Source organism: Abrus precatorius, unplaced genomic scaffold (assembly GCF_003935025.1).
Source record: "Abrus precatorius isolate BTA unplaced genomic scaffold, Abrus_2018 Scaffold9, whole genome shotgun sequence".
Taxonomy (NCBI): Eukaryota; Viridiplantae; Streptophyta; class Magnoliopsida; order Fabales; family Fabaceae; genus Abrus; species Abrus precatorius.
In genome coordinates this window covers 15,814,470-15,828,367 of record NW_020874439.1, presented here as the reverse complement: position 1 = coordinate 15,828,367, position 13,898 = coordinate 15,814,470, and the positions used below count along the sequence as shown (strand labels likewise).

Here is a 13,898-nt window from a genome sequence, read left to right as displayed (position 1 = left end):
GCTGACCGTGCACTCCTCACATAGCTTGGCAGGTTTCTGTATACTAGACAAGCTAATCACCATCTCTTTGGTATGAAGTATCTATAAACCTTTGAAATTGAGATGTTCATATCTCTGATGCCACAACCATTTCTCATCATCAACTGCAGCTAACAAACACTGATATTAAGCAACATGAAAGTTGATTTTGAAAGTCCTAAAGATGTAATTGATGAAAATACTTCTAAAAAATTAATTTCTTATTATTAATTATCTATATTAAATTGCTAATAATATAAGTTTATTTTTTTATTTATATTAAGCATATGTTTAATAAATATTAAAAACTTACTCAAACAAAAAAAAAATTATTAATAAATTATAATTGTGATATTTTTTTAAAATATATTCACCAATTTTTTAAAAGAATTAAGTTAATATGTTATAAATTTATTTTTAAAATATAATATAATATTTATTGTGAAACTATAATTATAAGGTTTACAATTTGATCCTCAGTTAAATACTCAATTCCCAGTCAAACTACCTTGTTACTCTCACTCTAATCTGCTTTAATTGAGAACTCCACCGAACTAACCATTGACCGCGTGCAGGCATAAATTTTATGCTAGTCATAAACCACCTACCCACCTCCAATAACCCAACACCTAAGATTGTGTTAGATTCAACTGTAACTCTAAACACTAACTATTATATATAAGTATCTTTTTAGGAAAAGTTATTTAAATATGGGATTAATAAATTATAAATACTGAAATATGGCTTTTTCTGCACATATACAAGAATATGGCATAAATGAAAACGCCAAAGGCGATTTTGAGTGAATAGTTGCATGGCAGGGGTCAGAGCAGAATTGCAGGGTGCCTGAAACGTAACAAAAAATGCCAAAGGCATTTTTGACATAAATAGTTGCATGGTAGGGGTCAGAGAGCAGAACTGCAGGGTGCCTGAATTGTAACAAAAAAAAATGCCAAAAGCGATTTTACAAGAATAGTTCATGTAGGGGTTCACAGCAGAAGCTAAAATCGCCATTGGTGATTTTAAATGTTGCCATGCAGGGAACCTGACTCTATAAACTTGACATTGGCGATTTTGAACATCTAAAAACGCCAATGGCAATTTTAGGCCTATATATTTGCTGCATGCGAGAAAAGGGGCGGGACAAAGTTGAAGAAAAAAAAAAAAGTGAGATTCTGGAGAAATAGAGAGAAGTTGAAAAATTAGAATTGCAGAAAAAATGGTTAAAGATACAACCGTTGATTCAAGAAAACATATTTCGGAACAAATTCAAAATTTAAATGTAAGTTTTTATATGTTATTTAATATATTTTTATGTGTATTTTAATTATGGTTTAATTTTTAATAAATAAAATATAACATTAGTAATATATAGTAGTTGGTTTTTTTTTTTAAGTAAAAAGTTAATATGGATTTTTTATAATAATTTATTTTGTTATAGTAATTAAAATTAAAAAATGCTAAATTTGTGTTGAAAAAAGGCTAAAATCAAAAGCTCGTAAGTTTTATTTTGAAATGTGTTATCATTAATGTATCATGTTAATTTAAAATTGACTAAATATGATGTGAAGTACATTGTAATTTTGTTGTAAATATTTTTGTGAATTTATTATAATGAAATTTGATTTTATAAGAATTTTATAATTTTTAAATATTTATTAGGATTTATGTAATATAGATAATTGTTTTAGTAATAATGGTGTTTTTTAATTATTTATAACAAGTAATGAGAATGTTACGCTCTCGTCACTTGTCAATAACGGCTCCAAGGATTGAAATTATGGAAATTTTACGACATAGTGGATTTGATCGAATTTCTCAACTTTGTGAAATGCAAATAAATGGTTCATTGATAAATGTGCTGCTAGAACGTTGGAGGCCTGACACATTTCACTTAGTATGTGGAGAATGCACAATTACATTGGAGGATGTGTACATGTTACTTGGATTTAAGATCAGCGGTGTAGCAGTGATTAGTTCTACAAATCCTTTTACTGTTGTTATACAGGATCTGTGTGAAAATTTAATAGGAGGCCGACCTGATTCAAACGACATTGACGGATCAGAAATTAAATTTAAGTGGCTATCCCAACACCTTGGTTTGCTTCCTTGTAATTCTGACATTAGGTTACAACAACATGCTTGTGGGTGTATTCTTTGCTTGTTAGGACATGTTCTGATGCCAAATAAAAGTAATTTAGTGCTGCATGCAAAATTCTTATAGTTGTTAACAAATGTGAATGAAATTGACAATTACAGTTGGGGATCAGCATGCTCGGCCTTTCTTTATAGAGGCTTAGATCGAGCCTCTAGACATGATGCTAAAGAAATTTATGGCCGCTTGATACTTCTGCAGGGGTGGGGCATGGCATCGCCTCCCATGGCTTGCTCCAATCCCAGGAGAACCACTAATATTTCCACTTGCTCTTAGATGGAGACTATTATGATATCCAGCCAAAAATCCGTTTAAGAATCTTCAGAATGTTAGATTAGCATTGGATCAAATAGTTTTAATGAGGTAAAGAGTTTTACAAAATGTTATTAAGATGTTACAACATGAAACCCTTTGTTAATGAGGTGTTAACATTAATTTATATGTTTATTTCAATTTTTGTAGAGACCATATGTGGATGATGAAATTCATGCAATAACTCCAGATGAAGACAGGCGTGAACAACAAGTGTGGTCAACTGTTAGTCCTCTTATATGTTTTGAAGTCATAGAGTGGCATGCAACTGATCATGTTATGCGTCAATTTGGTTATGCTCAGCCTATTCCTTTTTAGCCCTAACAACTTCAAGGAGTCCATAACAGAGACCTACGTGGAGCAATAGAACCAAAGGACTGGGCAATCATACATCACGATTGGGTGACAATGTGGAAGCATCGACAAGAACGTATTTTGGAAGGAGTCCAAACTCAGAATTTCTATCATTCTAATGAATATTGGGCATGGTACACATTATATGCAATGGACTGGCTATGGTTATCCCCACAGATGGAAGACCAGCACTTGAACAAGAAATGTTGCCTATACAGCTGTCACTTTCTAAGCATGAAGACATTTCTATAGATGCACCACCTATCCAGCCACAAGACATTCCATCAGCTTCTATACAACCAAATCAAGAGTATTATTGGTCACATGAAAGGAACGAGTAGCAACCTTTTCAATGGGATGAACAATTAACACAACCACAACCTTTTCAATGTTGGCAAACGAGAAGGTAGGAAAGAGGTCAAAGGTCCGTTGATTGTAGTAGTACCAACAATAGGTCTCATGGATTTTTTCCAACATATGATTTTGTGGTAGATACACCTTCACCTTCCAAAACAATTTGAGTCCAAACTTTGACCTAAATGAAGCAGCAATCGTGAAAGATGTTCCTGTAAATGAGCATGATGTGTATCGACCAGAACCAGTGTATGATGCTCTACCTATGCAATGGTCTATGCCGATTAGCTCATGGGATTTCACTCCTCAAGAATATACAGACACCCACCCACCTCAAGAATATACCAGATATGGATGCAACAGATAAGGACATAGACACTCAACGTGGTGTAGAGGATGCAGCTTAACTTGAAAGACAAAAGGGATTCCTTTCTCACATGTTATATTTGTTTACACATCCTCCTGATAGATTTAGCCCTTCATTAATAAAGAAGAAAAAAGGGAAATGAGGATAGTAATTTCTGTATTTGTTTTAGTACGTGTTATGATGGTTTCTTTAATTTGTGTCGTAGTTGTTTCTGCACTTGTCATTAAGGTATTAGTTGTTTCTGTACTTGTAATTAAGATTTCTGAACTTATGAGTTGTAATTTGTGGAATTGAAAATCAACAATGTTTTAGATTAAATTTCTAAACTTTTGATTAAATTTAAAAATTTGATTACATTTAAAGATCATTGACAAAGACTACAACAAATTATACAATCGTTCATTGTTAAGAAAGCACAACAGACCAATTTCACAACACAATATAAAAGACTACAACATGGATGTTAACCAATACCAATAACATAAACACGCCAAGAAAGCATCATTATTAATCTTTATGAACTAGGGCCAACAACATTAGGACAACGGGTGCGACTATGGTTTTCGTCTCGACATAGACTATAGCATGGTGCTCGCCTCATTTGTCTCATATCTATTTCATTAATAAAACGAGTTGATTTAGGACGTCCTTTCAAAGTACGCTTTAAGGCCGGGTTAGGACAGAGCTTGGGACCTCAGTATTTGTGCCATTTTAATTCATTCCCTACAACTCCAAATTCTATTTTGTAAACTTTGCATACTTGATTGATGGTATAGACTTCATTCACATAAACACGCTAATCAATATTTTGACTACAACAAGCAGCAATTACGTGGCGACATGGATATCGATCAGTTTGCAAGTTTCCACAGTCATAATAACTTTGTCTCAAATGAACTCAATATTCTTTGTTTGTTGGATAAATCCTGAACATGAAAAGCCTCATTGCGTCTGTCAAACTGCGTGACACGAAGGTTTCTTGAGCCATGCTCGTTTGGTTGAAGATGACTTGTAATATTTTTGGAGAACAAATGTCCAGCATTCTTCCTTGCATATGCCTCGCTTCCCTTACGTGCAAATAACTGTGCCAGTAGGAAGTAAGTGGCTTTTGTAAGTGCTGTGATAGGCAAATTGCGGGTACCTTTTAAAACAGAATTAATGCATTCAACGAGATTCGTCCTCATATGACGCCATCGATGTCCGCCATCAAATGCTAAAACACACTTTTCTCTTGGTATTTCACTAAGCCAATCTTCATAAACTTGTCCACGCTCCCGTAATCGTTGATAATGAATATTAAATTCATGCTCGGCTCTTGAGTAACCTGTAAATAACAAAATCAAATTTCATTAGCCTAGAAAAGGTCATCTAGTAATATATTAATAGCATTATTTAAAATACAAAAATCAAGTTTATTACCCATCCGAACAATAAGTTTATGCAAGTTGGGAGCCTTGAATCTACGCAAGAAATTTGCAGCAATGTGCCTGATACAATACATGTGGAATGCTCTTGGAGGTTCCCACTGGCCATTACTTCTTCTGATTGCTGCTATAATTGACTCTTGACGATCAGAAATCAACCCAACGCCATCTTTAGTAATGACATATTTTTGTAAATTTTCTAGGAAAAAACTCCAAGCATCTGCTATCTCACCCTCAACAACAACAAATGCAATCGACAGTATATTCTAATTTTCATCTTTTGCAACAGCAACTAGTAGAACTCCCTTGTATTTTTCATATAAATGTGTCCCATCAACCTGCACAAGTGACTTGCAATGGCAGAATGCTCTAATGCAGGGACCAAAAGTTCAAAACACTTGTTGAAATATTTGAACATTAGGAACCAATTCATCATTGCGATAAGCCTATACAGCATCTAATTTCACAATAGAACCTTGATCAGCATCACACATTGCTATGCACCATTGCGGCAAAGCTTCAAATGAGGCTTCCCACTTACCAAATACATTTTCAATTGCCTTTTGTTTTGCCAACTACGCTTTTTGATAACTTATCGTATACCCAAAGTGAGACTGAATTTCCCTAATTACTACTTTGATTTTAAAAGAAGGATCAGATTCTACCATTAGCTTTATACATTTTGTAATTATGTCTGTATCCAACTTTCTATGATCTTGAGAAATGATTCCACCAGTACAGGTGTGTGGACCATTGTATTTTTGGATTTTCCAAAAATACTCGTTCTTCCTGAAACTATATTGGAGAAGCCACCTACAATCTAAGCCATACCATATACATTTACAATAAAATATATTTGATTCTGACTTGAACACTTTGTAGTCTACTCCTTTTGATATACTATAATGCTTTACGGCTTTTATATTATAACAACTTCTTTGTTACTGAATTGCTTTCCAATATACAATTCACAATCTCTCTCTGTTACCTATCAATAGCGAACATAAACTAATTAACATAAATGTAATTAATCACACTAACATAACTTTAAATATCACATACCTAAATTTGCATACTCTGAAAACTCAGTAGCATTCATAGCACCAAGATCTAATTCATGCATGAAAGGTGACTCCCCAAAAGGATGTTGCCCACCCATATGAGACTCTTCTTCATCATTATCATTGTCAATATCCTCATCGTTGTCTTCGCCACTTCTATATTCTTCTTCAAATTTATACTCATCACTTTCGCTATTGTCGAGTTTCCATTCTATCTCTGTCTCTACCATTGTGCTCAGAAATTCTGCTTCAACCTCTATATTTTTGAAAACAACATACAACTCAATCATACCACTTGGAGGAGGACGTTGCTGATGTATCTGAAACATTTGTTGAACACCTTCATCGTTGGTTATTTGAATTGTATGATATTGAATAAAATCGCCAAATATTGATACTGAACATTGATACATAACACTTTCTACTATTTTTGGAAACAGAACTTCACGAACGTATTGATAAAGCCAATACTTTAAATCTTCAAATGATATATTATATGGAATATTCACACATGTTGGCTTCTCACATACAAATGCCACACCTTCACTTGTATTTGATATAATCTCACCATTGAAATAAACTGCAACAACCACACTCATTTTTTCTTTTGATAAACACAAGCTATTAATCACACTCTTAGAAACAAAAGCTTTAGGGGCGACTCGTTCTGAAGGCAAATTGCAGTATTTATAATCTCATCAATCCAAAATCGCCAATGGCGTTTTATAACGTTTTCTGATATTTGTCATTAGTCAAAGGTCACCATTGACATTTTTTAAAAAGTTAAAGCAATTTCTATCAATCAAAGGTCGACATTGGTAATTTTAACCTGTCTTTCATATTTTTTCAACTTCTAAAATCTCCATTGGTGATTTTACTTTCGCAAATTTTTTTTTTTGGATTCAAAATTGCGATTGGCGTTTTTATATTATAACTAACTTCCTGAAAATTAAAATCGTCAGCGTTTTTATACATTCACCATATTTTCGTCATTTTATAAAAAATCTCGTATTTTAGTAATTTCTTAAAAAAAAACCCATATTAAAAAAAATGACCCTATCTTTTTACTATATAACATTTCTTACATGCTGTAAATTTTATTGGATACGTTATGCATATTGTACATGCACTAAACATATTTTCGTACCTAAACGATTTAATGGCAAAAACACATGACGATAAAACTATTTTAGCTAACAATGCTTCTTCTTTTTTATCAAATTTTCACTAATTTAGGCGTTGAAATGTTTCATGCAAAAACACCACCATTTAGATATTGTTAGGACACCTTGAGCCTCCCTGTTCAGTCTCTTTCACCACCTAGTACCAGCAACTCGAACCACTCTCATCACTCTGGTACGCACCACAATAGCAAGCAAGAAGCACAGAAAATGGAACCTAGCCTACAGTAGAGAAAAGTGCACCTTTTTTTCTGGACATTATTGTAGCGAATTCCGTGTTTAAATCACAAAAAAGGTTTCTACTTTGAACCAACATGTTATTTTTATCTCTTTCTGCGTTTATTAATGAAAAAGTTAAAAATTAACCCTTGAAATTTTGTTATTTTGGCGTAGCTACTGTGACCATGACAGTCAAGTAGAAAAAAGTGTACACACACGAAAATGACTTCACCATGGTAACCAAGAGTGCTACAAGTGTATGTAGTGTGTACATGACAGAGTTAATCATGGTTACATGAAAACTGAAGTATACCTAACAATTAACTGATCAACAATTGACATTTATAACTTGGGTCACTTTGCACAAGTAGTACTAAAACATAGATTTTCAAAGTAAATGCGAAGAAGTTTATGAGACACTCCCTGATCATTCAGAATTAAGAAACACAGGCAAGGAAAACAAACGATAATATATAGCTGCTGTAAAGAAAGTAGTATATTTGGGTAGAGATAACGTTTAGAGTTAGGCCTACATTAAATAAATATCTTGATAAATACTTATATGAGAAGAAAATAAGAATAGAAGAGGAATTTTATATAATCTAAATTTAATTTATTTAGCTTAAAGTTTTGAAAAAGTTAGATAAAAATAACTGAGGTACATAAATTGATTTTAACTTGTGAAAAAAGTTTTACGAAATTTATCCAAAGTGAGCCTTAATCTTGTACATTTCCCACATTTTTTGTTTTTCTAAATGCTGCAATGTTGCATGTCAAGTTCTACACACCAAATAGTGAAATCAAGTTGTTGAAACGTGTATGGTGACACGAATTAGTTACGCCCTGAATCTAATATCTCAAATTCTAATCCTAGTAATATCCTTACAATGTGTTAATCCTCTTACTTCAAAATCTATATTAAATCCACTTCTCAGCATGGTTCAGTTTAGTTGAAAAATTAAGCAACACAGAACATTATTATCTTATTTGATAAATCTACATCTCCTGAGTGCAACCGTTTAATTTGGCTGGTTTAAATGTCAAAGTTTGATATGGTAGTGTGGCACACTTATAGGCAGGGAACAGATTTCGCTTAATTTACCTCTGATACTGTAAACAATACCAATAATGCATACACTGTAATGGAATGGAGTATCGTTGATGTAGTCAAATATAGTAACAAACAATCTTTGCTCACAAAAACAAAAAAAAAGTAAAAAAGCAACAACACAACATTATTTGGACTAAAAATTGAGATAATGGATACCCTCAACCAAATCATAGTCCATTAAAAACAGAGCCAGTATTTTCTTGCTCGCAACAAAATAGTTATTTTGGAAGAAAATCATGGTAACAAGCTATGAATCCTACCTCTAAAATTGGTTCTACTTTGAAGCTGAAGCTTTGAAAAAGGCAAACAATTCATCTCTAGGAGGCAGGCCTTCCTTGATCACAGGGTGATTGACAAATTCTTGACTCCATTTACACAGCTTCGGAAATTTCTCAATGGTAAGCAACTCCAAACCTGCAATTTCTTGCAATAAAACAACCCAATACCCAATGAAATTAGCAGCAATATCTACCAGTCCTATGGTCTCTCCTCCAAAGAACCTCTTTTCCTTCAGTGCATCCTGCAGGATGTTCAAAGCTTCCAAGGCTTCCTCCACAGCTTTCTCACGCCCCTTCTCATCACTCCAACAAGCATTCCATATAGCAGGTAGGATCTGAAACCAAACAAAAAATTAAAAGGAAAAATAAAACATCTTAAGAATTCTAATCTCAATAGAGTCAAAACAAGTGAAACATCAAATTAGTTCATGAAATAAATTAGGATCAATCTGGCCCTCTAATACTACAAGAAAACAAACTTTGACAATCATAAATTAATTTAGTCCTTAATATCACATTAAGGGTCAATTCAATTCCTAACTATATTAAATAAATTAAAGTAGTTCCTAAATTGAAGAAGTAAATTGACATCAAAGTCAAAGATTTTTTTTTCTTCTAATATTAAAAATTAATTTGAGGGGATTCTAATTCCCTGAACTTACATGTTAGTTCAACAAAATTGTGGAACAGAAAATAAAGACACTAACTAACCTTGTCATCTAGGGTCTTGCACCAAAAACGAGCCAAGGCTCTCTCATAAGGGTCTTGAGGCAAAAGCGGGTTATTTTTCCATGTCTCGTCTATGTATTCAAGAATGACAAGGGACTCTGCAATTGGGTTTCCGTTGTGGACCAGAACTGGCACTTTCTTGTAAACGGGGTTGTACTTGAGAAGATCAGCACTTTTGTTGGCTAAATCTTCCTCTGAGTATTTGTATGGAACTCCTTTGAGTTTGAGGGTGAGGTCTACTCTGTTGCTAAATGGGCTGGCCCATTTGCCCAATAGCCTCACTTCTTCATGCTCTGAAGCCATTGAATTGGTAGCACTTAGTTCAAGCTCAGAACTGAATTGGATAGAAAATTATGGTGATTGTTAGGGTCTGGTTTGTGAGTTTGATCTTTATAGGGCACAAGGATTGGTCTCTACATACACACCGAGTTGCAATTTGGAGTTGTTTTGTTCTTAGTTGCGATGATTTTGGTCAACTTCGACGGACTGCTGTTTGGTGGAACTGCGGGGTAGGTGGCTTCCTCCAATTATAAGTAGAATTACTTATTTTTCTGTATTGAAAACTGGAAAGAGGGCATTTGAAAAATAAATAAATAGTTTTTATTTTTATTTGTAATTATAATTTAATAGATTAATTGATCGTAAATAAATGATAATGTAATAAAAAAATTTAAAAATAAATATAGGTAAAATATTTATAATAAATATTTTATACAAATAATTATATAATAAAATATGATATACATTAGCAAAAAATAAAATATGGTACACAATTTGATACTTTTAGGAGAGAAAGTGTATCAGTGGAAAGAAATTGTATGTATATATAATTAAATACTTTTAAAACATTTCACGCTGATATCCAATCATGAATTTGTTATATAACTAAGAATTATTAATTTTTATAGTAATTAATATACAAAATATATTTATAATTGATTGTATAAAATATTTATATTAATAATACATTAAAATTAAGCTCTCTCTTATAGACACATATATAGATGATTTTTTTAATTAATTTTTATCAATTTTTTATTAGTTTAATTTTAAATTTTAAAATTTTCATAATGTATATCAACATACATACAGTAATTAAAAAAAATACATAATTTATCATCTCATATTATTTTAAGATATGATATGCTACTTAAAATTTAAGTAAATAATTGTTATCAAATTATATGTATCCAAATATCTAAATTGTTAAAATTAATAAAATTTATTAAAAATATTATTTTACCAAGTTTGACACTTAATTAAGATCTGTTAATACTTAGATATCAAACTTATATTTTTTAATAAGTTTTTTTAAATATAAAATTGACCAATTCAACTATTAAATCATCTTATATTATCTTTATGCATTTATATTTTTTAAAATTTGATATTTACTTATATTTTAAAAACATAATATTTATTAAAATAAATTAATGTTATGAAATATTTATTAATTTTATTTTTATATAAAATTTTATAAAATTAATATATTTGACAAGAGTTTTCAAACCAATAATCAATTATTGATTAATTTTTATTATTAAGTAGTGTAAATGTCTATGTTTAATAAAAAAATTAATAATAAATTTTAATTTATATATATAATAAATGTTAATGATGATTTAGTATATATTCTATAAGTTCAATCTGTGGTTTCTTAACTTCATTTATAATATTTTACTTTGAATGATTTATAATTTTAAATTTAATTCTAATTCTAATTTTGTTGCATAAATTATTTTTATTTTTAAAATTATGTAAATAATTTTTTTGTCAATGAAAAAGAATAAATTAAGAAAAATAATTAAATCTCATAAAAATAACTTATAATATCAAATTATATAGAAAAAATTAGTATTTTCATCTTCTAATTTAAAGGACAAATTTAATTTCATCTTTTATCTTTATTTAGATTCATTTAGCTTTCTAATTTTTAAAATATTTTAAATAGATTATTTCTATTAAAAATGTTAACTTTATTAATATTTTTTTTTTCTGTCATATGATATGCATTATTCATCGTCTGCACACTATTTATTTTCTTTATTATATCTCTTATTTTACTTTACTTTTCTATGTTTTTTCTTTTTTTTCTCCTTTATTTTCCTCTTCAAAACCTCTCACAATAGGAGGGGTAGATGCAAAGGTTGTCACCTTAAAGCACCATAATGATCCTAAGAAAAAAATTATTATTTTCATTAGTACAACGTTATTGGTCCACAAACTTAAAAGCAAAATAAAGTTTGAGGTAACAGAGGAAGAAGAATGGTATAGTGACACCAAGTGAGGAGGAAGTGGCAATGGAAGTAACCTGACATTGACTGAGGTTGGTGAAGCGGACGTGGAGTGTTTTTTGAGAAAAGGAGATAGGGAATAAGATAAAGATGAAAAAAATTTAAAACCTTAAGAAGAAGACAATGAATAATCCATGACATAAAACAGAGAAAAATATAAAATATCAATAGAATTAAATTGAATTTGATTTTTAAGTTGAAAAACAAAAATATTAATTTTATTTAAATTATAAGTTTTTGATCATTTACTTAGCTATAAGTTGAGTCACTTTTGAAACTTATCTTTACAAAACGAATAATGTGTCAAACTAAACATTCTAAGATGAATTTAAGAGTTGTTATGCAATTAGTTTCCTTTATTTTCTTACTTAAAAAAATTATTTTACCTAAAATTTTATGTTCTTATTTTTAATTTAAAAGATTCATAAATTAAACTTATTTAATTATTTCAAACATTTTTCAATTAAAAATTCATTCCCGACCTAGTGTTCTTAGGAGGTGTTGGAATGACCGACACCTTCTTAGTATATGAGTATATGTTTAGGAAATTAGGTATAAAGCTCTCCTTTGATGACTTTCAGATGGGAGTGTTGAAGGTTTTAAATGTAGTGCCGACACAACTTCATCCGAATGGGTGGGCGACTATATAAGCCTTTAGACTCTTATGTAAATTTCATTACATAGAATCTAGTGTAGGTTTATTTCTTCATTTCTTTTATACTCGTCCTTCAGATTAAGTAAGGTGGGTATCCTTAATAAGGCAACCTGAATTGCCATTATTCAAGCCTTATGCTTCGTCTTTCAAAGGTTTCAAGACCGGTTACTTCAAGGTAACCGTGCACACTGTAGGTAGAAATTATTTTTTTGATAGCAAAGGTAACACGCTTTTTCCCTTCCACTGGACTCGGGTACCTCGTCGGTATGACGTTTTATCCAAGGACATGTTATCAGCTATCGAGGTGTCGGCCTTGGAATACTTGAAGTCTCTTCCCAGAGAGCTTTCTGCCTGAGCCCTCATTCTCTTACAAAAGTCCCCTCATCCACGTCTGGACATGGATGGTATGGTTCATTTTTATAGTCTATTTTCTTTTAATCAAATTGTATTGATTTGACTCTATGTTTTTGTTGTAGGTTTAATGGCTCAGAAAAGGGTAAACATACCGACCTACCATCATGGTCTAAGAAGGCAGACTCCAGATGATACACCAATTGAAGAGCACCAACCCCCTTCTTGACCATGATCCTGAGGTAATCGAGCCTCGTCCTTCACTCCAAGATCTTGTCCTTACAGAAGGGCAACCGAAGAAGCGAAAGGAGAAGGACAAGGAGAAAGAAGGGGAGAAGGAGAAGAAATGGAAACACTCCTAGTCGGTCTAGCTGACTAGTGCTGATGGGGCACGAAAACAAGCCCGAGTTGCTGGAATTGTTGGAGCCAGTAGCTCTTCAAACTCCATGATTCCCCTAGCGGTTCTATCCGACTCCTTCCTAGCCGACGGGGTTCGGGCTGGAAGAGTGGTTGCCCCCAATCTAGTCTTTGATTCAGGCAGGGACGTTGTCAACAATTTAAACCACAAGTCTTTGTGGCAATGCTACGCCGAGCTTCAAGCCTGAGCCATGGTGATGCTCTGAAGGTTGGCGTTGGAGCCCATGCTGGAGTTGGAGAAGTTTCAAAGGGCTAAGCAAGAGAGTGAAGAGATCCAAGCTGTGACACCCTTACTACTTATTATGCCATCAATATAAATATAATATTAAAATAATCCAAGCAGTAAGAAAGCCACATGTATGAGTTTACATTTGTTCACATTAATAGAAACTAAATACACCATCTGCATCAGTTATCCAAATACGTATATAGCAATCATCTGTCAAAATATACAGTCATGTAGTCATATAAACATATACACATAGCTGATTTACATACAAAATAAAGTGGGGTCACAATATCAGAGACAACAATAACAAAAATGACCTCATAAGCTTTCCCCTTAGACCCATGAGTATCAAAAATACCATTTCCTCCAAAAGTTAATAGTACTCTAGG

At 32.0% G+C, this 13,898-nt stretch overlaps 1 protein-coding gene across 1 annotated transcript; it reads right to left on the bottom strand.

The window, feature by feature from the left end:
* Window positions 1-8,582: 8,582 nt before the first annotated feature.
* LOC113848911 (probable glutathione S-transferase) lies at window positions 8,583-10,061 on the bottom strand. The gene is made up of 2 exons (XM_027478326.1): window positions 9,546-10,061; window positions 8,583-9,169 (listed from the first exon to the last, which is right to left on the bottom strand). Exons 1-2 carry the CDS (start codon window positions 9,864-9,866, stop codon window positions 8,831-8,833), a joined length of 660 nt encoding a protein of 219 aa, XP_027334127.1. The 5' UTR covers window positions 9,867-10,061; the 3' UTR covers window positions 8,583-8,830.
* Between the last annotated feature and the right edge of the window lie 3,837 nt (window positions 10,062-13,898).